Below are 24225 nucleotides of genomic sequence, written 5' to 3' on the forward strand. Positions count from 1 at the left end.
GAAGACCACACCCCTTCCCCCAGCATTCTTACTCGTCTGTAGTTCTTTGTGAAGGGGTTGAGGCTTTGTGGTCTTTTGCCCTTCAACTTTGGCATGTCTTTTGGTGTCTGGGTTCAGCTCATATTCAGGCAGTCATATTGGTGAGACTATGGGTGTAGCTTCTGGCAGTACTAGGAGACACAGTCTCACAGAAAACTCCCTGACCTTCTAGACTCTGACTCTTGACCTTCCTGCCACAGTCTTCTGAGTGGTAGGATGCGTGTGCTACCACACTATGCTTGAGTTTAAAAAAATTATTTTGAGACAGGATCTCAGTATGTATCTCTGGCTGACCTAGAGAACTCACTTTGTAGATCAGGCTGACCTAGATCCATATGCTTCTGCCTCCCAAGTGCTTGTATTGAAGGCATACACCACCACATATAACGTCGTCGTCGTCATCGTCATCATCATCATCATCATCATCATCATCATCATTTAGTATGTGTGTGTGATGTGTTGGTAGTGGTGATGGGGCATTTCCTTTCTGTTGCTGTGATAAAAATACAAGATCCAAAGCAACTTAGGGAAGGAAAGGGTTTATTTCAGCTGACATCATTGAGGGAAGTGGATGCAGAAACTATGGTGGAACGCTGCCTACTGGATTGCTTTCTGACTCAGGCTCACCTGGCTTTCCTTCACAGCAGAGTCATCTGGCAGTGTGCCAGGCCCTCCTGTGTCAATCACCAACCAGGACAGTCCCCCAAAGACATGCCCATAACCCAATCTGATGTAGGCAATTCTTTTTCATGATTGCTCTCTCCTTCTGACTTTAGTTTGTATTGACAGTAAAACCTCACCAGCCCAGAGCACTCACAAATCATAGCACAAACTATAGAGTCAACTGTCTCGGTCCACTGTGGGTCTCAGGTATTCTGACTTTCAAGTTCACTATGCACTGTGGCAATTCTCCAGCCCCTACTTTCTCCTTTGAAGGATGTTTTCTTTGGTCTGGAGGGCTTGGCTGTGCTAAGTATAGACATCTTTGCCATAAACCGGCAGAAGCTAACCCTGAGGGAAGTAAGCAGGAATGGGGGAAAGAGGCAGAGGAGGAGAGAGGATATTATTGTGTGAGTTCTTCTATCCAGCTTTGCTCAATGCCTATGATGGTGTGTATCACTTAACAGTGGGGTAAGCTCTGAGCTGTGTCACTAAGCAAACTTGTTATGGAAAGAACCTCATACTTGCACGGACTTAGTATTGGTGGATTGCTGGATGCACTGGAGAAAAATGGCGACCATGAGATGGTTGAGGCTGTTGCTGGCCTTACTGGTGTATTCCTCAAAACAAACTTTGACACACACAAACACACTCTGAAATCACCATAAAAGCACAGTACCGGAAATGCATAAGCCAGCAACACAGTTGTTACACTTTGAGTCTGAAATGTCCTCCCCAGGATCCTGGTCCCTAGCTGGTGGTGCCATTTCTGGAGACTGGTGGGCCTGGACGTAGGCTCCTGGAGTGGGCCTTTGAGGCCTGCTTTTAGTGGAGACCTTTCTGCTTCCAGATCCACCAAGATATGGACAGACCACCCGTACGTTCCCATGCCTTTCCTTCAGTGGTGGATCCTAGCCCCTGAACTTGTAGGCCCAAATAAATCCCCCTTCCTTCATTCTGTCTGGTATTTGGCCATGTAATGAGAAAAAGTGACCCAGTTAGTACTTTATGGTCATTATCAAGTATTGTGCAATACGCAGAATTGTGTTGCCCTGTTTTTATATGGGTGTGTATATATAGTGTATACAGTGATGTAGAAGTGCTCACACTAGCGTGACCTAAGTCCTGAGTGACATTGGCCTTGACGTTCTGATGGCAACTGTGTCACTAGGTGCTGAGAATTTTTCAGCTCCATTATACCCTCATGGGGCCTTCCATCTATATCCAGTATGTCATTGATCATATAGCACAAGACCATTCATACAGTCCTTTCCTTATGCTGAACAATGCCTTCTGTCTCTGGCATCTGGAAAGTTCTCAGTAAGGTCCTACTCAAGCCCCAGTCACCTGATCCTGATTTCAGATCTGCTTGGAAAGCAGGGCTGTTGAAGAAGAGGGTCAGGGTGGCTTTTGAAGGAACTTTAGGGGTTTTCCTCATAAAAATAAGAAAGGGCTCAGCAGGAAAACCCACAGATATCCTATACTAAGAAGACTTGGAAAGGCCAGCGCTTTTTAAAAATTCTGGGGGAAGTGCCTTGTGTAGGCAGCCAGAAGCCACTTGCTCTTCAGAGAACTGCGAGTGGATGGAGCTATGTGAGTTGACTGAAGGACTTCAGTAGGGTCTGCAAGTGGGCCCCATGGGGATCCCCTCTCTCTCCCAGCCTGGACATGTACAGCCAGGACGCATTTCCATGTGGTCCGATTTCTTTTCCTTCACTTAGGTTCCCAATTCCTTCTCCTTCCATTAATGGGTAGCTAGTTCCTCTCCCCAGCCCCACCTTTCTAAAGAGACTTCCCATTTCCACGACCAAACATCCATCCTCACTTGTCAGTGTTCATGCTAAAAGGTCTGCGTGCTGGGAGTGGCCTCAGTCTTGGGCAAACTGGGATGTTGGTCAGGCTGGATGGCAGATTGTATGCTCGGTGGGTGTCTCACCTTGATGTCACTATACAGTTGCTTGGAGGACCGTGCTGGGGAAAGGGACCCTGGGCTTCACTCTTCTCGAGGGTCCTGCTTCACGTCAGAGGCTGAGTTGAGGATGGATTTTCCCAGAGAGCAGGCCAAGACCTGAGTGGCTGTGGGGTTGACCAACTGGAACAATGAAGGGATCTTTGAAGAAAGGACAGACACACAGACATGCATACAGAAACTCTGAGATCAGGTGGGCTGTATGCTTTGATGGAGACACACCAGCAGCTGCCCAGAAACAGGGCATTTATTTTATACATCCAAATTGAGGAGATGGATATCTGTCTGTCTGTATGTCTGTCTTAATGAGGAAGCAGATCTAGCTTATCCTGGTAGGAGGTCTCTATAGGGTAGCTGTCTCAGGCTGTACACACTGGGGAGGAGGAAGCCGTAGTGCATTCTTTTCTGCTCATACTATCAACATCTGCACAAGGGTAAAGGGAAGGTTTCATCATTCCCATGCATCTGAGGCATTAGGGTTTGTGACACAGCTGTGCTCATGTCCACAGCACATGCTCACCAAGGACTTCATCCCACAGAGTAGCAGTGAGGCCCCAGGCAAAGAGATGCAGAGGTCTGAGTCTGTCTCTCACCAGCACTGGGGTGCAGAAACTGTCATATTAAGTGTTAAGAAATGACCCCATGGACAGAAGAGACCATTTTAATAGGCCAGGAGCTTGAACAAAGACATACGGTGGAGAAAGGGCTAGCTGGTGTCTGTGGGAGTGGTGACAGCCGGCCCCTCCCTAAACTCAAATGTAAAGGACAAGAATACAGATGGAATCCTGTATATTATGTGTCTGGGTATTTGAAAGCTGTAAGCAGGGCTAAAGGTCTTAATTAAATATGTTCTCTTTGCCTCTTGTACGTGGTCTCAGGTTGGTTGACTGTAGGAGAGAAAGCAGCCATCTCAGAGATGTGTCAGCTCCTCTCTGGCAGTGCCTGGCTGCTCCTGTGACGTGAGTAACCTTCTATGGCTGACATGCCATTTCCTTGCCCTACCATTAGGGGGACCAGGGTGTGTAGCTGATTGCCCAGACTTTGGGCTTTTGCTATTCTACAGCAGAGGGCACTGAACGAACCTGATCTCTGCAGACACTGGTTTGTCCTGAAGATTCTGGCTCCCATCTAAGCTCTGGCCTTCTCCACATGTCACCCTTTTGGGGGGGTGGGTGCATTTCTTTGACTCATCTTTCATCTCTGGAACTCTGGCTTCTTTCTTATATAAGCTTCATGGGAGACATCTTTCATTTCCGGTATGAATCATTCTAAAACCAAAAGATGATCCCTGGTCCTTCCTTAACCCTAGCGTCTCAAATCCAACCCAACACCAAGTCCCACTGATTCTACCTTCTAAGTCTCTCTCAGCTTTTCTCCTTCTTCCCCATTGCCACTGCAGACATACAATCTAAGTCACTATCACCTTTAGCTCAGTCACTTCCTAACAGCTGTTTCTAGCCATCACCGTCCACCAAGGCATTTTCTACATTCAGCCAATGTGGCTTGCTTTTTTTTTGAAACAGGGTTTTTCTATCTGGCTGGCTCGAAACTTAATATGTAGACCATGCTGGGGCTTGAACTCAGGGGGCTTCTCTTTCCTCTATTTCTCCCTTTCTCTCTCCCTTCTTTTTTCTTCTTCTTTCCATCCTTTGGATTGAACCCAGGGGCTCACACATGCCAGGCAAGCACTGAGCCACGTCTCTAACCTAAGTGCCTCTGGGTTGCTCTTCATACAAGACCCAGATCTACAGCACAAAGGCCCTGCATATCTCAGCCCTTTGTCATCCCTATTGATCTCAAGCCTGGCTCACCTGCATTCTGGTCAGGACCGGCCTCCCATGCAAGGCGATCTCTCCAGAGGCGGACCTCAGCACACACCATTCCAGGGCCCAGAACTCCTCTCCTTGCTACCTGTTACTCAGCTCACATGTCACTTCTTCAAGGCCAGTTTTTCTTAAGGTTTAAACTAGGGCAGTGGCTTTCAACCTTCCTAAGTCTGTGACCCTTTAATACAGACCCCATGCTGTGGTGATTCCACTGCTCCTTTCTAACTATAATTTCACGAGTATTATGAATAGTAATGTAAATATCTGATACACCGGGTATCTGATACGTGACCCCCAAAGAGGTCACGACCCATAGGTTGAGAATGACTGGACTAGGGCATGGCCTGCTAGCACCAGGCAGTAAGCGCCTCTTCTTCACAGCACTTTACAGTGGTTGCAATTACTCATTTTCTGGTGTGTTTCTCTCCGGATCATGCAAACCGCTTTCTGCTTCTCCTGGATTCTCAGGACCTAACTCAGCTGTGCTTCAGGGACTTGGTGCCAGTCTCATTTGAATCTCTGAGCATGTGGCTAGCGGTCTGTAGGCAGCCCCATTCTTCCAACTGCTCAAGTTTGAAAACTTAAAGCGTTAGCCTTGCTTCGTTTTTCTTATGTCCTGGCACCTAACCAACACCACCAACAACTATTAAAGCTATCTTCAAAGTCCACTCAACGTCTTCAGCGTTGTGTGCTTCCTAACGGAAGAAGAGGGTTCCACTGAGGAAGACTTCTTGGCAATTCCTACATTGTGAACACCTCATTTCCTTATGGCTAAATTTAAAAGGGGGAGGAATGGCGTCTACTGATCAGGAAATGATGCCGCAGACCTCACTAGATTCTCATTCAAATTATTAAATAATAGCAATTATGAAAATAGGATATCTTAAGATTTATGTGTATCTTTTATAGTCATGTGTGTGTGTGAAGTGACGGCAAGAGAGGCTCTGTTCACACGAGTGCAGGCTCCTGCAGAGGCTAGGGCTTTGGGTCCCGTGTAGCTGGAGTTACAGGTTGTTCTGAGCTACCTGACATGGGTGCTGGGAATCACATTTTGATCCTCCTTAAGAGCTGTATGCTCTGTTAGCCACTAAACCATCTATCTCTCTGAGTGAGCAGAGGAAGCCTGGGGGAAACATGGATAGTTGACATGGGGACACCCATGAGCCTAAGACTCATGGCAAGGCCTTCCCTGGGTCCATGTGCAGATGGTGGTCCTGTGTGCAGTATCAGCCACAGCTTTTCTTCTTCTTTTTTTTTTTTTTTAGATTTATTTATTTATTTATTATATGTAAGTACACTGTAGCTGTCTTCAGACACAGATCAGGGCATCAGATCTTGTTTCGGATGGTTGTGAGCCACCATGTGGTTGCTGGGATTTGAACTCCGGACCTTTGGAAGAGCAGTCGGGTGCTCTTACCCACTGAGCCATCTCACCAGCCCCAGCCACAGCTTTTCTTCTCTCAGATGCCTTCAGGTCACACAGAGAACCCCACTGAGATGAGCTAACCCACCTCCTCCTAACCTACCTCCTCGTGTGTGTTGTGTTTAATAAACTCATTTGAGTTTCCCAGCTGCTGCCGATGCATCAGCTGCTCAGTCCCAGCTTCTCTGCATGTGTGCCTGCCTTCATCATTCCCCAGTACCCCAGGCAGGTCAAGTCCAAAGCCGAGACGGTCATGGCAATCTCGATAGTCCAAGATAATAAAAAAAATTCGAGCTGATGAAATTTAACATGAAGTAACATTTTTTTGATGTGATATGTGGTGTGTGTGGGTGCGCGTGCATGCATGCACATGAACTCCCACACAGAGGCAGAGGTTGTTATCAGGTATCTTTATGGTGCTCCACTTTAGCCTTTGAGTCAAGCTCCCTTGCTGAGTCTGGAGCTCACTGGCTGGGCGGGCTGGCTAGTGAGTTGTGGGGATCCCATCTGTCTCTGTCTCCCCAGAAGTAGAACAAAAGGCATGCAGCTTTTTTAAAAGAAATATTCATAGCAGCTTTATTCATAATAGCCAGGAACTGGAAACAACCTAGATGTCCCTCAACTTAAGAATGGATAATGTGGTCATTTACATACTGGAATATTACTCAGCTATTAAAAACAATGACATCATGGACTTTGCAGGCAAATGGATGAAACTAAAATAGATCACCCTGAGTGAGGTAACCCAGACCCAGGAAGACAAACATGGTATATACTCACTTATAAGTGGATGTTAGCTTTAAAAGTAAAGGATAACCATGGTAAAACCCATAGACCCAAAGTAGCTAAGTCAGCAGGAGGGCTCAAGGTGGGGATGCACGAATCTCACTGAGGAGGGGAAGTAGGATAGACATCATGGGTGGAGTCGGGGAGGAAACCAGTGTGGGAGGGGCAGGGGTGAGAACAGGAGGGATCAAGTGAGGGGATGTCTTAGGGTTCTTTGCTACGGAAAGACAACATGACCATGGCAACTCTTATGAAGAAAAACTTTTACTTTGGGGAGTTTCAGAGGTTTAGTCAATTATCATCACGATGGGAAGCATGGTAGTGCGCAGGCAGACATGGTGCTGGAGGAGCCCAGAGTTCTACATCTTGAACCACAGGGACATGCAGCTTTTTACACTGGTGCTGAGAAGCCAAAGTCAAGTTGTCAGGCTTGAGTGGCAAGCACTTTATTGACAACAGTCTTCCAAGCTGGTAACTATTAATTTTAAAACATATTTTTTAGACTTAATTATCTTAAGTATATGAGTATTTTGCCTGCATGTATGTATGTATGTATACATACACCACGCACATTCCTAGTGCCTGAGAGGGCCAGAAGAGGACATCAGAACCCCTAGATCTGTAGTTACAGATGGTTATGAGCCACCATGTGGGTGCTGGGAATCGAACCCAGCTCCTATGAAAGAGCAGCCAGTGCTCTAAACCACTGAGCCATCTCTCCAGCCCCCTGCTTACTTTACTTTTTAGAATGAGCATAGAGGCATTAGTACATATGACATGGAGAGGGAGAGCAGGACAGGGCACAGCTAAACCGTGATTGGTGTTGAGTCACTGGCATGGGATTATGGGTCTATGGGAGCTGCACATTTGAAAACGTCCACATCAAAAGATCTAAAAACATATGTCCAGAATGCAACATGCCCTTACTGTTTCTATCCTGTCACCACCACCTCCCACCCATCCACTCACAATCTCTCATCTGCTCTCCTGTCTCCAACCTTCCCTGTCTAGTGGTCTGCTCATGACGCTGCAGGAAGAAGTGATCCTCAAATGTACCAGATCTGTACCAGATACCCTTCTGTGCAAACCCTACTAAGGGGTCTTACTTTGGAATGAATTCTTGGCACCTTTCTGACCACATCCCCCTACCACCCAGTCCCTCGCAGGCAGCCCCATGTGTCAGAAGAGAACTTCAGGGCTGTGTTAAGGTGTCCTTTGACTGCCTGTCCAGGCTCACCCAAACACAGGCGTTTATATCCACCTATGGTTCCTTTGTCCCTATCATACCAGTATGGACCTGAGCTTGAAGTAGGGGCTCTGTCTTCTTTCTTCTCTGGTTTTGAACCCTTGGGAACTCTGGCTCTAGTTGTTTTTTTGTTTGTTTGTTTGTTTTTTGTTTTTTTTTTTTTTTGGTTCAAGACAGGGTTTCTCTGTATAGTCCTGGTTGTCCTAGAACTCACTCTGTAGACCAGGCTGGCCTCGAACTCAGAGATCCGCCTGCCTCTGCCTCCCAAGTGCTGGGATTAAAGGCGTGCGCCACCACACCCGGCTGGCTCTAGTTCCTAATTCTTTGTTGCTTCATCAGCCTCCTTCATGAGACTTAAGTACCTGGAACATACATACACGCTGCCTCATGTATCTGTGGCCCAAGCCTTGATACAATGCACAATACTAAGAAGTGTGGGAAAAAGAAGAAACTACAAAGTAGCAAAGACCACCACTGTGTGTGTGTATGTGTATGTGTATGTGGTGTGTGTGTATCTCTCTGTGTCTGTGCGTGTCTCTGTGTGTGTGTTTATGTTCCATCACAGCTCCTGAGGAGGTCAGAGGGCACCCTTCTGTCCTTACCTTCCACAATGTGGGTCCTGGGGATCAAGTCCAGTGGTTAGACTTGACTGCAGGTGCTTTTACTAAGCCATCTCCTTGGCATACAAAAAACATTTAAAGGAATTGACATCTTTGCTACTGCTAATTAATAAATATAGCAATTCAATTATGGCTAGGCTTTTCATCCATTGTCTATAGTTGGAGAGATTACTGCATACCAACATCATGCTCAGTGACCATAATGCAGTGATGAACAATCAGGGTCAAAGGATGTAAACCAGGGAGGGAAAAAGAATTCCTACCAGAAGGTAAAGTCAGTAGATGGCCAGAGTTTAGTGAGAGAGGGTAAAAAGTTCTTAGATAGAGACAAAAGTCTTAAGTGGAGACATCCTTGCCACCTTAGAGGGTGAAGGTCATAAAGAAGCTACACCAACCAGGTGTTGACTAAAATATGTTTAAAACTATGTAGCAATGGGGTTGCCTCACCTGACCGGTTTTAATGTGGGTACTTTTCTAATCCTCACCAGCTCTTACTTTTTGAGACAGGGTCTCTCTGAATAACCCTGGCTGTCCTGGAACTCACTATGTAGATCAGGTTGGTCTCAATCAAACTCACAGAGATCTACCTGCCTCTGCCTCTGGGCAAGAATCAAAGGTATGTGCCACCACGCCTGGCTACAGGATGCTTCACTGTTTAAAATGTTGTACAACTAGATAACACATTTTTAAAAAGCAGCGATAATGGTGATCAGTTTTGGGGTAAATCTGGGTTGTTTGCCCTACAAATAGAAAACGGATGCTACAAGTAGCCACTTGAAAGTGTAAAAATAAAAATTGACTTTGTGTTGGTGGATTGTATTTGCCGAGCTTAGAACCCTCTTCACATTTCCCTTCATGATTGCCTGCATTTGCCACCGGATAACTGGCTAAGGTTAGTGTGATGGTTTGTATATTCTTGGAGCAGGGAGTGGCACCATTTGTTGGAGTAGGTGTGTCACTGTGGGTGTGGGCACTTTAGTTGCCTGGAAGGCAGTCTTCCACTAGCAGCCTTTAGATGAAGATGTAGAACTCTCAGCTCTGCCTGCACCATGCCTGCGTAGATGCTGCCCAATGCTCCCACCTTGATGAGAATGGACTGAACCTCTGAACCTGTAAGCCAGCCCCAAATAAATGTTGTTTTTCTATAAGACTTGTCTTGGCCATGGTGTCTGTTCACAGCAGTAAAACCCTAACTAAGTCAGTTAGTCTGTGGCAATGGGATTCCTTTCATGTGAAATATTGCCAGCTGATAACAGCATGAAGCTATAGTAGGTTTTATGGGACAATATCCCTGGCCCAGAAGAGGAACTCAGCGCTCAATTCACATGACACCAATCTGGAAACAGCCTCCTTCAAGCCCATTTCACAGAAGTCTACAAAATGGTGGTTCTCAACCTGCAGGCGGTGAACTCTTTGAGGGTCGAAGGACCCTTTCCCAGGGGTCACCTAAGTCCATCAGAAAACACAGATATTTACAATGCAATGCATAGGAGTAGCAAAATTATAGTCATGAAGTAGTAATGAAAGTAATTTTATGGTTAGGGGTCATTAAAGGGTCGCAGCATTAGGAAGGCTGAGAACCACTGATCTAGAACATTTCAAAGCTGCACGACTTTGTCTTGTCCCCTCACTCTCCAGTGTCTTATAAGCATTTTTCTTGAAAGAGTCAAGAAAGTTCAAACTCCCTGCCTTGCTGTGAGACTGTCTCGAAGTCACTACAAAACAGGTAATGGGGATTTCTTCAGAGCTGGGGGTTAATAATGAATGCCTAGATCCAAATACATGGCTAAGCATCTGGGAATTCAGTAAATATTTGTTTTCTGTAATACTTCCAAGTGAGGATTTCACTTTGAGGTACCATAACATCAGGCTTATCCCCAACACTTACCGGAAGTATTTGATGTCTCTTATTCAGGTTTTCCCCCTTCCCCCTCGGATTGGTTTGTTTGGTAGCTCTGGCTGGCCTAGAATTCATTATGTAGACCAGCTGGCTTTAAACTCAGTTCTGCCTGCCTCTACCTCCTGAGTGCTGGGATTAAATGAATCTGCCACTATGTCTGGTCCCTATTTTAATATCACAGTTTATGAGTCCTAAGCATGTAGGTTCCATGAAATACACGCAAGGAAACAGTTATGGTGAATGAGTGTTGTATGTAACAAAGCCATGACTCATAAAGATGAAATAGCTACACAGAAGAATTAACAGTAAGTCACTTAGAAAAGACACTTAATGTAGGAATAAGCTATTTTAATCAAGCAAAACAAATTTATATTCATTATCTCTAAAAATAAAATTAGACCTTTCCAACCCTTAACATCTGCATTTAATCATATTTCCTAACCAAAATACAGATGCGAAGACAGTGAGTTACAGTATATCTCGTATGGCATACAGTATGTCCACTGTTTACACTTCAGTTCTACTTGGTCTTTACGTACTCGATGCAAACTTAAACACCAGTCATAACATTTATACAATCAACAACAACAAAAACGTCACCAGTTGTCTTAAAATGGCTCTTCTATAAATTGTATAGAATGTACAGAAATACAAAGTCAAGTATTTTATCAAAATATACACCCCTCCCTGAAACTAACACAAGCTATCAACATTTTAAACGAATAATACAATTATAGAAAATATTTGCAAAATTATTTGTATGTATAAATATTCTGCCATATTTACTTTGGTCTAGAATTATCAGCATACAAGTCCACTTAAAAAATATCCACATATAAGGGCCAGGAGACATCCATACATATAATTATTTTTGTAGTTAAATCAAAACAACTTAAACCTATAATTTTTTATAATTATAACTGAGATAAAACAAATTAGTGGATCACAGGATTGCTTGTCATCTAGTTATTAATTCAAAAGTGATTTTCATAAGCCCTTTGTGACTCTCTCAACAAAACTCAAATGATGTGGGTGTACATATATACAACGGACAAAACAAAGCTCAGTTTGCTTGCAGTTCCCCATCTCCTCTAGTATATAATACTGTATGTAGGTGGACGTAGATGAGCAAATGATAAATGCAGATACATACTGGGGTTAACAGCAAAGTGCTACAGTATACAAGGTCACCTTGAATCATGTCCTTGTTTGTTCTGGGTGTTTAAATATTTTTTTATTTATTTTATTATTATTATTTTTTTTTTGCCTACCCCAAACCACACTAAGCCTTCTTCATGGAGACAACACAACATTTGGTGCGAGAAACAGGAGTCCTCTGATAACCTTCCAGCCTTGGCTTTCCATCTACTAAACCCATTGAACAGGAATGGCTGCTTGAACTGTTCTGAGTTTTGCCCATCCTGGGGCTGGAAGGGCAGGGTGTGCTCTCCCTCCCTCCTATTCTGGAAGTTTTAACAGTAAGAATCTTTTGAGTTCCAGCTTTCCAGGATCTTAGTTCACAGGAAAAAAAAATACTTGTAGGGCAAGCAGACTTCTGAAGGCAATGTTGACAGTCATGTTAATATAAAAATTATTTAGAAATGTAAGTGGGGCTAATGTCTGCACACATGAGGACAGAGCATCTGGCTTTGTGGATGCTTCTGAGTCCTGTCTGTAAGGGACAGAGCCCTGTCCTTCCATATTCTATCTCCCCAACCCTCAGAAACAGTGCTGCTGTTAGAGGCAAAGGAGGTCACCAGGTCCCCTTGTCCCCATGTTATCAGTGGGGGACAAGAGCCTGTTGTTAACCACTATGTACCTGTGGGCTGCATTATCTCCAAGGATGTGTAAGATTGAGGAATTAGGCTTTCTGCCATTTCCAAGTGCCTGAGACTTGATTACCACAGAGGTGTGTCTTGCTCTCAACCTCCTGCGTGCTGATTCAGCGGAATGGGAGATATCAGGATTATCTGACCCCTTAAGTCTGGGTAGGGTAGCCCCCAACATCCATGGCCTTGGAAGACTGCAGAGAGTTCTGAAGAATTTGACCATTCTTCATTCTCTGAGGTGAGGCCACTGCAGAGGATTATATGGCCTAGGTAAGCTTAGGTAAGTCTGGGAAGGCTTTCCCCATAGATAAGGCATGACCTATGTTCTGTGTGACTTGAGTGGACCAGTTCTAATAACAGCTCAGCTGTACTTCAAGGGAACAGCACAGCATTCCATTGAGCAGCATACACATGCTCGCCAGTCAGATTCCAAGTGCTCTACTGATTTCTACAGCAGTCCTCATTCTCTGAGGTCTATTGCTCGTTAGGATTCTCTACAAGGGACATATAGACAGCTAAAAGTTATAGTGATTCATATATGTATTTTACAAGGTTTATGTTGCAGAAAAGTATTTCTAGATGATATGTGAATGTCCTACTTTAGGTTATCCATTACATATTTTCAGTTATATTGTTAAGTATTTTGTAAATACCCATTAATTTACCAAAGATTAACAGTGCAGAAACTCAATGGCAATAAATCCTGTCATAGCTCGTTAGCACGTCTCAAAGACGCTGTCTTCATGATCCTGACCCTTGCTCTCTCCAGTGACTAACAACAGTTCAGCAGACCTCATTAGTGCTCGTGAGAAAGGGTTAAATTAGGCTAAAATTCCGTTGCTGTTTTCACTGTTCAAAATCCCACAGCTAAGAACTTCATTAGCCTTCACAAGATACTAGGGTCGTTAGAGGATTCAGCTATTTTGTTTTTTACTCATTCTGTGTGAAGTAAATGATAAAACCCAAAATAGTTGTTAGGATCCTTTTTTTTTGGAGTTTACACAAATGAAAATTAACACTGCCCCCCCTATCCTTTGTGACTATTATGTGAACAAAACTAAGCTTAAAAAACTAAAAAAAAAAAAAAAAAAAAAAAAAAAAAAAAAAAAAAAAAGAAAGAAAGAAAGAAAAATCACAAACAATTTTGAAGATTTCTAACTGTTGTTGTCACTCAAAGGACGTTTTCAGCAAAGGCTTTTATGTCATCCTTTTGTTCGCTGTCTTCGGAATCAGTGCAAAGCTGACTTTCCAAGAGATCCGCGTTCTCGTGGCACGTGTCGCCTGTTTCCTCTTGCTTAGGTAAGGTCTTGTATAAGTGTTTCTTTTGGTGCATTCTGAGGGCAGCAGCTGTTTTGCATATTTTGGGGCACTGGAAGCAAGCAAAGCCTTTCCCATCATGCTCCCGGATGTGCCTCCGCTCGTGGTTCCGTTTGGTGGAGAGATACAAGAAACCCTGAAAGCAGAACTGACAGTGGTAGCGCTTCTCCCCAGTGTGGATTCTCTCGTGGATCTTGAGCGTCTCGTTGAGTGTGAATGCCTTGTTACAATACTGACAGATGAACTCCTTCACGCCCAGGTGTATGCGCTCGTGCTTCTGTAGGTTCCCCTGCACCGAGAAGCACCGCCCACAGGTCTTGCACTGATACGGCTTTTCTCCAGTGTGGCATCTCATGTGCATCTTGAGTGTGGAGGAGCTCTGGAACTGCTTTGCACAGAGCTCGCAGATGTAAGGCTTCGAAGTGAGATGCTGGTGGGGCTTGCCTTCGGCTCCCGCCCCTGCTGCCCCATCAGGGCAGCCATCACAGAGCTCACACTGCAGCTTGGGCATCTCTTTATTCTCTTCTTCTTCTTCTTCTTCTTCGAAGGCCTTATCTGGGGGCAGTTTCACCTCTGCACGATCCAGTTCGGCTGGGTATCTGCACCGGCCGACGGGGCTTCTGCTCCTGCGTTCCTTCCTCCATTTGACTTTCCTCATTTTTCTCAGCTGTTTGGATTTCTTCTTGGGTTTGTAGTTGTAGTATGGGCGCCACGGCTTATCAGTGGAGTCCTGGTCACTCACTTCATCAAATGCTTCACTCATCTCTACACATTCAGCCTGGCAAAGCCCAAGGGGGCTGTCCCCAGGGGTTTCTGGGTCATTCTCCCGAGGCAGTGTCTCTTCCTGCATTTGATACTTAGGTTTTCTCCCTCTTTTGTAAAACAGCTTAGACCCAAGGATATGCCTTTTCACGATGGCTTCGTTCCCAATTTTTACTGTTATCTGGCAAAGGGGTGCAACATTGCTATTTGTGGAGGTACCGGGCAGAGCAGGTTTTGCGATATAAGTTTCAATCTTACTGGTTTCTTCAGCGTTTGTGGTTTTGCCTGAAGACCCTCCGTGATCAGCAATATATTTTGCCTCCTCTGTTATTTCTCCCCTGTTACTCGGAGCAGTTTTCTTTTTCTCCTTAATGCTTTTGGGTCTGCTTGCAGGTTTACTGGCTTTATCTGTCTCGGGCTTGCTGTCCTTGATCAGGGACGGGCTGACCACCGGTTGTGAAGGGGACTTGTGGTTGCTGTTGGTCAGGCTAGCGATGGTGTTGCTGTGCTTGATCACCGACGAGAACTGGCTGCTGTGCACAATGACGGAGGGCACCGAGCCGCTGTAGCTGATCACAGAGGCCGAGTGCTCACTGCCTTTGCCCACAGATGAAACACATGCGGGCTCTGTCTGTAGGGTGGCGCTGACGGTGTTTCCAGTGGAAGAAACTGACACCTCAGTTGAATCGAAGTTATCGACGAGATTGGTTTTCACTGCCTGCTTCCTCCATTTGATGCCTTCTGCATTTTTTACTCTGGCAGAAGTGGGTGCGCCCTGCCGTGAAGGTGTTTCCACTGGCACGGCAGGGCTGCTGGGCAACGTGTTTCTGCCATCTTGGAAGTCCAGTGTGGGCATTTCAGAGCTTTGCAGATTCGGAACGATGAACGTATCAGGGGCAGATTCACCCCTTTGACTGCTTCCTTGAGCACTTACATAGGAAGAATTCCGGTAGCTCTTATAAGGTGCCCTCTTGCATCTCATAGGCAAGAGCCTGTAAAGTTTGTATGGATAGACAGTAGGCTTCAAGCCTCCGTTCGCTGTTTTTTTATTGATGGAGAGTCTGTGATCTATGGCATGAAAGGACTTCTGATGGTTTTTTAGTATGTAGTAGGTCATAAAAGTTTCAAGACAGAAAATGCACTGGTACCGCCTCTCCCCAGTGTGCCAGATTTCATGTCGCGTCCTGTACTCAGCCAGCGCAAAGACCTTGTTGCAGTAATGGCAAGGGTATGTTCTTCTCCACGAGTGAACATTTGCATGCCGCCGGAGGCTGGACAAAGTCACATAACTACGTTTGCACACGATGCAGCTGTAGAGCATCTGCCCGTTCACAAATTTCACCATGTGGTCCGCGTCTGACAAGGCACTCCCCGCGCTGGATAGTTCGCCAATCCTATTTTCTGGCCCTAATGATTCCGGGCTTCTGAATGAAGTTCCATCTTGACCAATAGTGGGGTAGTTTTCCAAGAACGGTGGGTTTCCTCCTGGGATGGGCACGTGGCTAGACCTCATGCAGATCTGCTCGTGCCGGTCCAGTCTGTTGAGGGTGGTGAACTGCTTGTTGCAGTACTTGCACACAAAAGGCTCCTGGGTCGGCTTGTGGAGCTGCATGTGGGCACTGAGCAGCGTGCTGCTGTCAAAGGACTTGGAACAACAGCTGCAGTTATAAACGAGGGGCGGGACCTCTGCTGCTCCTGGACCCGGAGCATCAGAGGGCTGATTTTCATCTTCCCTGGGAAAATGGATATCCCCTTCATTGCTGGGAGGCTCTGAGTGTGACAGATCTGGAGCTGGCTGTGGGCTTCTTTCTTGATTCACCTCTGGGCAGGTTACTAGAGAGAGTGGCATATTTTCTGTGGTTGAGTCAGAATCCTGGGTTTGGGGCTTTGGCTTTCGGCATGGCTTCGCTTTTGTGGCAAGAGCATCACCAGTTTCTTTTCCTGTTTTAGCAGATGAGCTGCTGTCCTGTTCCCTCGGAGGCTGACTCCTGTAGGCCTCAGTGATGGACGAGACGGCATACGAGTGCTCAGCAAGCGTGCGGACAGGCTCTACCTCATGGCAGACGCTGGCTCTCTCCTGGCAAAGGCTGGCTGTCCTCATGGAATCAGACACCTTTTTGAAGCTTGCTCTCAAGTCCAGGGGAGAAAACATGTTATTACTATTTTCCGTCTCAATGATGGAAAACGCGTTTGTGATCCTTGGCCCATTAGTGACAGCTGGTTCTTCGTGCCTTTTCTCATTTTTTTCTTCTTTAACCACTCCCTTTTCAGTAATGCAGACTACGTAAGGACCTGGGGAATTTGAGAAGTTGCGGTCACTAAGGTCTTCTAAGAATGATATTCCCAGCTTTTTCCCTGCAGCTGCAAGATCAGTGACGGTTTCCTGTCTTTTGACCACAACGGTAGAGCTGTAGATATAATTAAGTATTTCTGTAAACACTTCGGCTTTCAGATCATCCAGCTCCAAGACGTGACTGGAAATGCAGATCGTATGGCTCCAAAAGATGTTTTTGAAATAAAGACTTGAGGCGGCCAGGACATTGCTGTGGGCTTTAAACTTGGTGTCTTCCACGATGATGGTGACATCACATAAGATGCCCCGAATGCGCTGCTCATTTAAGATGGAGAGTACTGTGTCACTGTGAAAGTCGTCCTTGAGGTCCCTGGAGAGGGACATGACTGTCATCTGAAACAAGAAACAAATGGTCAGGGCGCCTCCCATAGGTGCCTTGGTCATTTCTAGGCTATGTGCTACTTCTGGGGAAACTTTTTTTTTTTAAACACATAAGAACTCAGCCGGTTATCTCATCCTGTTGTTTTCCCTAAATCTTGGAAGTCAACAGAAGGCCAGCCTTCCTCTTGCCCCAGACTGTTTCTCATGCCATTGCAAGTAGCTTAGTTGGAAATTCTCCCAGGATTCCTTCCCCTGCCTTCTGCAAAGGCTTGGCTATGTATATGTGTCCAAATATGGGTAGGGCAAGTTTCTGTATCTCCAAGCAGAAAGGGTGTCCCCACTTGAGGCTGCTGCACAGAGACTCTAGAGCTGACCGGCATCGTGGTCTTTTAGAAGCATCCACGTTTTGTCTGACTTTCTCCCTGTAACACAAGGTCTTACTATTTTGCTCCAACTAGCTTGTAACTTGTTATCTAGACAAAGCTGGCCTTGAACTCAGAGATCCACCTACCTCTGTCTTCTTTCAAATGTTCTCCCCTGATACTCCATGACCAGGCTATCACATGTGCTAAGTGAGTCACATCCCAAGTCCTACTGGCCTGGAACTAGTTTATGTAGGTTAGGCTGGCATTGAGCCCACAGAGATCAGTCTGCCTCTGCTTCCTGAGTACTAGGTATAAAGGCATTTGTCAACATACCTGGCTTCATTTGATATATGTGTGCGCCCATGTGTGTGCGTGTGATTGCGCATGTGTGTGCTGCTGAGGACTGAATCCCTGGCCTCTACATGCTGGTTCAAGACTCTACTATTGAGACATAACCTCAGCCTCTTCTATATGTTTTCAAAGATAACCTTGATAATCTGATCCAAACATAATTCATAAAGCCGAAACAATTTATTGATTTACTTTTAAAAGCTTCCCATAAGTGACTGGTAGCTTTACATGAGGGCTATCTGCTCAGAGAAGCAGCAAGAAAGGAAGGAGTCATTCTAACTTGTTCCTCTGAGATGCTTCTCTTCTGAGTGGCAATGTCTGTAACTGATCTGACCACCAGAGACACCCTGCCTCCTTTCCACACATGGCCTGGGGAGAACCAGCCTACTCTTTGATTCTCCTTTTATTATAACCAGACTAGACTAGAGCTTTTAAAACGAACCCTGTGGAGTACTAAAGGCAAACCAAGAGATGACAAGACAGTAGGCCAGGGAAGTATGTTTCTAAGTCTATAATAATTCAGTTTCATCACAGCTTCCAAAGTTAGAACACTGAAAGGCCCAGTGGCTCTTGGATGGTCTAAAAATGTTACCCTCTTTAGACTTGTCACTGTTGTGAAATGTGCAAGAAACAATTGTTCAAAGGGTTTAGTTGACTGTAGAAAAGTCAGTTCATTGCAACTGACAGATGGAGGTAGGAGGAGGGGGAAAGAGAGGGAGGAGAGGGGGAAGGAGAGTGAGGGGCAGGAGGAGCCTGGGCTAGCTAGCTTGCTTCTCCCAAGGCCTTTACTCTAGTTAAACTCCCAGTCTGACGCTGCCCACATTCAGGCACATCTTTCCCTCTAATCCCTTCCAATGCATCCAGAGCCATGTGTTACAAATTTCCTACAGACCTCTCAATCCAATCAGGCTGACAATTAGGGCTGACCACCTGTTCTTATACCTCTGCGTGGGTGGCGGCGGCTGAATGACCTTGTCAGTCTACCATAGAGAGAATGGTTTGTCACAATAGCAGCAAAGAAAGCAGGATGTAGGCAAGAGGGGACTTAGGGCAGCTCTGAAGGGGAGGAAGGGCCATTCACACCAACATCTGTACTCTCTGACATTACAGACTCAAGCACCTGGCAGCAAACCCTCCAGAGTTCTCCCAGAGAGTAACTGAAACCACGGGGGAGTCTCTGCACAGAGGACCCACAGTAGATTTTGTAACAAAGAGTGTAAGTCAGAGAGAAGGTAAGATTTGATTTACGTGTAATCGCTAAAATGTTTTCTAAAAGGAGTTTCACGCAACAAGTTTGTCGTTCTCAGCAGTGTTACTGAGATAGAGAAACATGAAGAGATTGGGGGTGGGGCAGGGCTGGCTCGGCAGTTATGAGCACTATGGTTGCTCTTCCAGAGAGAACCCATGTTTGATTCCCAGCACCCACACGGCAGAGCACAACTGTCCTTAACTCCAGTTCTGGGGAATATGATGCCCACTTTTGACCTCTCTGGGCACTAGACACACATGTGGTAGACAGACATATATGTAGGTAAAGCATCCATACACATAAAATAAAAAATATTTTAAAACGCTAATAAAAATTAAAACAATATGTAACTAGAGAACTGTCACCACTCTCTGTGCTGTTTAACTTTACTGACTATTATCGTGTGTGTGTGTGTGTGTGTGTGTGTGTGTGTGTATGTGTGTATGTGTGGTGATGGCTGCGTGAAGGAGCACACATGGAGGGCAGGGGACACTTTAGTGGAGTTATTTCTTCTCTTCACTCTTGTGTGGGTCCCAGGGATTGAACTCAGGTTGTCAGCCTTGCCTGACAAGTGCCTTGATATCTTTTGAGCCATTGTATCAGCCCCAAGTTTGTATTTTGTCCAGAATAACTTTTAAAAGCACCTTTTATTGGGCAGTGGTAGTGCACACCTTTAATCCCAGTGCTCTAGAGACAAAGGCAGGATCTCTGTAAGTTGGAGGCCAGCCTGGTTTATACAGCAAGTTCTAGGACAGCTAGGGCTACATGGAAAAAGCCTGTCTTGAAAAGCCAAAAAAAAAAAAAAAAAAAAAAAGAAAAGAAAAGAAAAAAGAAAAAGCCGGGCGTGGTGGCACACGCCTTTAATCCCAGCACTCGGGAGGCAGAGGCAGGCGGATTTCTGAGTTCGAGGTCAGCCTGGTCTACAAAGTGAGTTCCAGGACAGCCAGGGCTATACAGAGAAACCCTGTCTCAAAAAACCAAAAAAAAAAAAAAAAAACCCCAAAAAAACAAAACAAAAAAATCACCTTTTAAATATATATAGCATATATAATATATATTCAAATATATATATACATGCATGTATACATGCATGAATGTATATAAACAAATGAAAATATGCATATATTACAATTCTATTTTATAAGTACAGATCTAGAAATAGGGTGAATTATTCAGCACCCAAAACAAGGCACTAGAGAAAGAAAGAAGTGTAATTAATAACTATGCCAGGGAAATAGCATGCACTAGGACTCGATCCCCAAAAGATAAACGGTCACCCCATATTTACATACCTCAATATGAAAACAGAGTATATGGTTCTATAAACTTCAATATAAACATTTTGTGTGTGTTAACATAAAATATATCTTATTTGAGTATTTTACAGGGAAATTCTAGTTAATCAGCATATGTGGACTCTTCTGCTGGCTTGTCTCCTGCCATACTACAGGTATATAGAACAAATACACATACATGCAGTATAAGCATGGGCACCTAAGTGTGATACTTCCCATGACTAACATGACTTTGCAAGGCCAGGTGCCTTGCTACACACGTGTAAACTTGTAATCCTAGCACTTAGGAGGCCGAGGCAAGAAGACGGTAAGTTCAAGGTCAGACTAGGCTACATGGGAGAACCTGTTTAAAAATAGATAAATCTAACAAATAAGTAAATACAAGTAATGAAATTATTCTGCTATACTTTCATTCAAAATTAACTACCATGTGCATGTGTGTTTACGTGTGTGTGTACAGATGCATATACTGGGGGGTTCAGGGCATGTGTGTACATGCCTGTGTGGAGGTCAGAGGTCACTCTAAAGAGCCATCTACTTGTGTTCTGAGACAAGGTCTCCCTTTGGGACTTAGGACTCGTTAAGGTGATGCAGGTTCCAGAGCTATGCCTGAGTCTACCCTCAGTGCTGGGACTGCAGACGTGCCCAGCTTTCTCTCATGGGCAATGGGTCTTGTGGAGCAAACTTAACTGAGTGACCCAGAGTCACAGCTCCAGAATTGTCTACCTCATAAGAAAACAAAACAAAGTCTGTTCATTAGATTCAAACAGCCAGGGGCAGCAGTCTCGACTCCATCTTGGCCTTCCTGTCTCACACCCAGATGTCCAATCGGCATTCTCTCCCCTTCATGGACCACCTGTCACAAGCTCTGGAAGACCTCCACTTCCTGTGTCCATCTTGCTTCCTTTCTCTTCAAGCTCTGCTCCTCCTCCAGCCCAGAGGTCTCCTTGGAGAGTAGCTGAGAGGTTCAGAGCGCCTGAGACAGATATGTTTGTTCACATGTATCTTTCTTGATGACTCCCCAAAGAGCAGGAACAATTTTGCCCGGCTTTGTACTCTCTGTAGCTATAGCATGAGGTGTGCTGGCCATGTTGATGATGAGCAGAGAGCAGTTTGAGCAAATGTCTTAATATACAGACTGTGCAAACAGAACCTCCTGCGGGAGAACCTTAAAAACCAGACCAAAGAGCCCAATTCTACTGTACTGGGAGCAAAATTAAGAAGAAAATAGAAATTAGTTCTTGCCCATCTGTATTCCTTTAAGCCTAGCTGTTTTAAAAGCACGTTTCAAGGGCCTCTGGGTTTCCTAAGACATTTTCCAGATTTGTGAGATCAAAACTACTTTGTGATGATGTAGAGTTTTATACTGAAAAGTGTAGTCTGGGGCAAGGGATGACAGGGAGGTGCTGGCAGGCACCGTGCCAGGCGTACCCAGGGGAAGAAGTAAAAACTAATCATTTTATTAACTTTTATTCTTAAGATGTGTGTGTGTGTGTGTGTAAGCATTCTGTGTGATAAAACAAAGTGGTATTTGTAAAACACTTAAAGAGTGTATACTGAGTGCTGGAGAGATGGCTCAGGGGTTAAGAGCACTGACTTCTTCCAGAGGTACTGAGTTCAATTCCCAGCAACCACATGGTAGTTGCTGTAATGGGACTGATGCCCTCTTCTGGTGTGTTTGAAGAGAAGTGTGCCCACATACATAAAATAAATAAATAAATAAATCTTAAAACCAAGATAATGCATGTGTTAAAAGGTGCAAAAGATACTAGGAGACTTAAATGTAAAAAAGGTTCAGAAACACTATTGCAACCAACTTGTAAGAAATCATGATGTTAAATTTGGGTGTAATATTTAAGAACATCCACAGTTAACCAGAAAGGCTATTTAAAAAAAAGTCTTTTTCAGCTCTTTTTATGCAAGATGAATTTCTTTCTATACCTCAACTAATATAACATACTGTATTACAACCGGATGCAGGAATAGATGTAAAATCAAGTTGTCTTTCTATTAAGCCAAAATTGACGACATTTGACAAAATATAATATCACACTCCTCACTGGGGTTTGGTTTTTTTTTTTTTCCCCACACAATCATCATTTTAAATGAAATGTTTCTTTATTGTTTAGTCATTTTGCATGAGTATTTAGATACTCACGTGGATTTTTGAATATGCTAAATGATGGCAGACCTCAGATGAACAAAGCCGCTTTGGATCTTCAATGATAAGTAAGACAGTTCCCAACTGCAGCAGAATTTTCCCTGTCCAATTAATTTAAACATTAATACAACAAGAAGCCTGTGATTGGACGCAGGAGGGGGAGGCGGATCTAGGAGTTTGGGAGACAGGGGAGAGGAGTGAGGAGGGGAGGAAGGAAGATGGAGAGAGGGGAAGATGATCCAGATTCCGTGTGTCTATAAATAGCCACACGAAACCATCCATAACTCTAGGTCCAGAGGAGCTGGCACCTTTTTCTCGCCTTTGTGGGCACTGGGCATGCAAGTGGCACACAGACAAACATGCAGATAAAACACGCATACACATAAATAAAAAGAGGATTTTTTCAATTTACTGTGCTAATCTTCAGGGGAACACTTATAATACCTTGAAATAATTTCTGCCTCCAAGAAATTATTTTACTAAAGAAAAAAAAAATCACATGTATGCCCTAAAAGAACCAAATACAAAATGACTGAAAGTAAGCCGTAAAGCAGATATGCCGGCAGACAGTGGGGGAGACCGGGAGAGGGAGACATGTGCACTGCTACACAGATGTGAGCTGTTGCCCACCTTGATTGCTCTCTTTGAATTTGAGTCTGGCTAAGCAGCTGGGGGTGAAAGGTCAGGGGGAGGGACCACACAGAGCCCGCTCCCGACTATTCCCAGTAAAAACCGTTCTTTAATTGGCATGGCTGCCATCTTACTCTATACAGTTTACTATTTGCTTGCGTCTTGTTTTCTAAGTCTCAAGGACTACTTTGGTCACAACAGTCTTCCTGCTCAGATGATTCTGTCCACCCATTTATTTACACGCCAGGCCCTCACCGTCCTAAGGTGAGGATGTGCAGGTTAGCAAGATGCTGTTCTTAGGCCTTTTCTCCCAGACTGAGTATGAAACAAGGAGGCGGCGCGTCTTGGTGACGATGCACCCTCCACTTCCCGATACTGCCAGCTTCATTAACGCTTCGTTCCCTCTAACCAGTTGAAACAATTCTACTAAAATATAAAGAGGTAAAAATGGTCAGAACTAGAATTCTCATATAAACTATATGATTTACCATATACCTCTGTATAGGGCTTCTTATTAAAATCTGGCATTTGGTGTGCCTGTGTGTGCATGTGTGCACATGTGCATGTCCATGGGTGTCTGTCTGTACATATGAAGTCACCTTGGGTTTTTTTTGTTTGTTTGTTTGGTTTTTTTTTTTTTCGGTTTTGTTTTGTTTCTTTTGGTTTTTTGTTTTTAAGAGCCAGGGTCTCTCACTGAGCATGAAGGTTACCGGTCAGATAGCCAGTGAGCTCTCGATATTCCCGTTTGTCCCCCAAGCCCTACAGTTACAGGCCCTGCATTGCATGCATGTTGCGGATCCAAACTCAGGTCCTCGAGCTTGCAAAATAAGTGTTTAATCCTGTGGGCCATCTCCCCAACTCCTGAAGTCTGTTGCGTTTTATCGGTAAGTCTCTAGGACATGACAGAGGAGAGGAAAGAGCTCTTTCCAGGGGAAGGCTGCTCTCCAGAGCCGGTCTGGACCCCAGCTTACTAAATCCTCCCATCAGAGAAGACCAAGCCTTCCAGCCAGTGCTCAGGCAGATCAGTTCCTGACGTAAATAAAATAATAGAGTTGAACCGACAAACAACTCTCCCCCCCCCCCCCTACTGCAAGTCGTGTTCTATAAAAAGAAACTTAGAAAT

General features: G+C 44.8%; 1 protein-coding gene across 8 annotated transcripts in view; it reads right to left on the reverse strand.

The window, feature by feature from the left end:
* Nucleotides 1-10800: 10800 nt before the first annotated feature.
* Nucleotides 10801-24225, reverse strand: part of Zbtb38 (zinc finger and BTB domain containing 38) — a 48909-nt gene continuing 35484 nt past the window's right edge. For 4 of the 8 annotated variants that reach the window (XM_006511191.4, XM_006511189.4, XM_006511195.4 and 1 more), the window contains one exon: nucleotides 10801-17063. In XM_006511191.4, the coding sequence (XP_006511254.1) occupies nucleotides 13470-17063 (3594 nt within the window). In that variant the 3' untranslated portion in view covers nucleotides 10801-13469. Of the gene's footprint in view, nucleotides 17064-22469; nucleotides 24217-24225 lie in introns of those variants that run through there. The other 4 variants (NM_175537.3, NM_001359959.1, NM_001359960.1 and 1 more) reach the window with 2 other exon arrangements.

The sequence above is a fragment of the Mus musculus genome, chromosome 9 (genome assembly GCF_000001635.26).
Source record: "Mus musculus strain C57BL/6J chromosome 9, GRCm38.p6 C57BL/6J".
Lineage (NCBI taxonomy): Eukaryota > Metazoa > Chordata > Mammalia > Rodentia > Muridae > Mus > Mus musculus.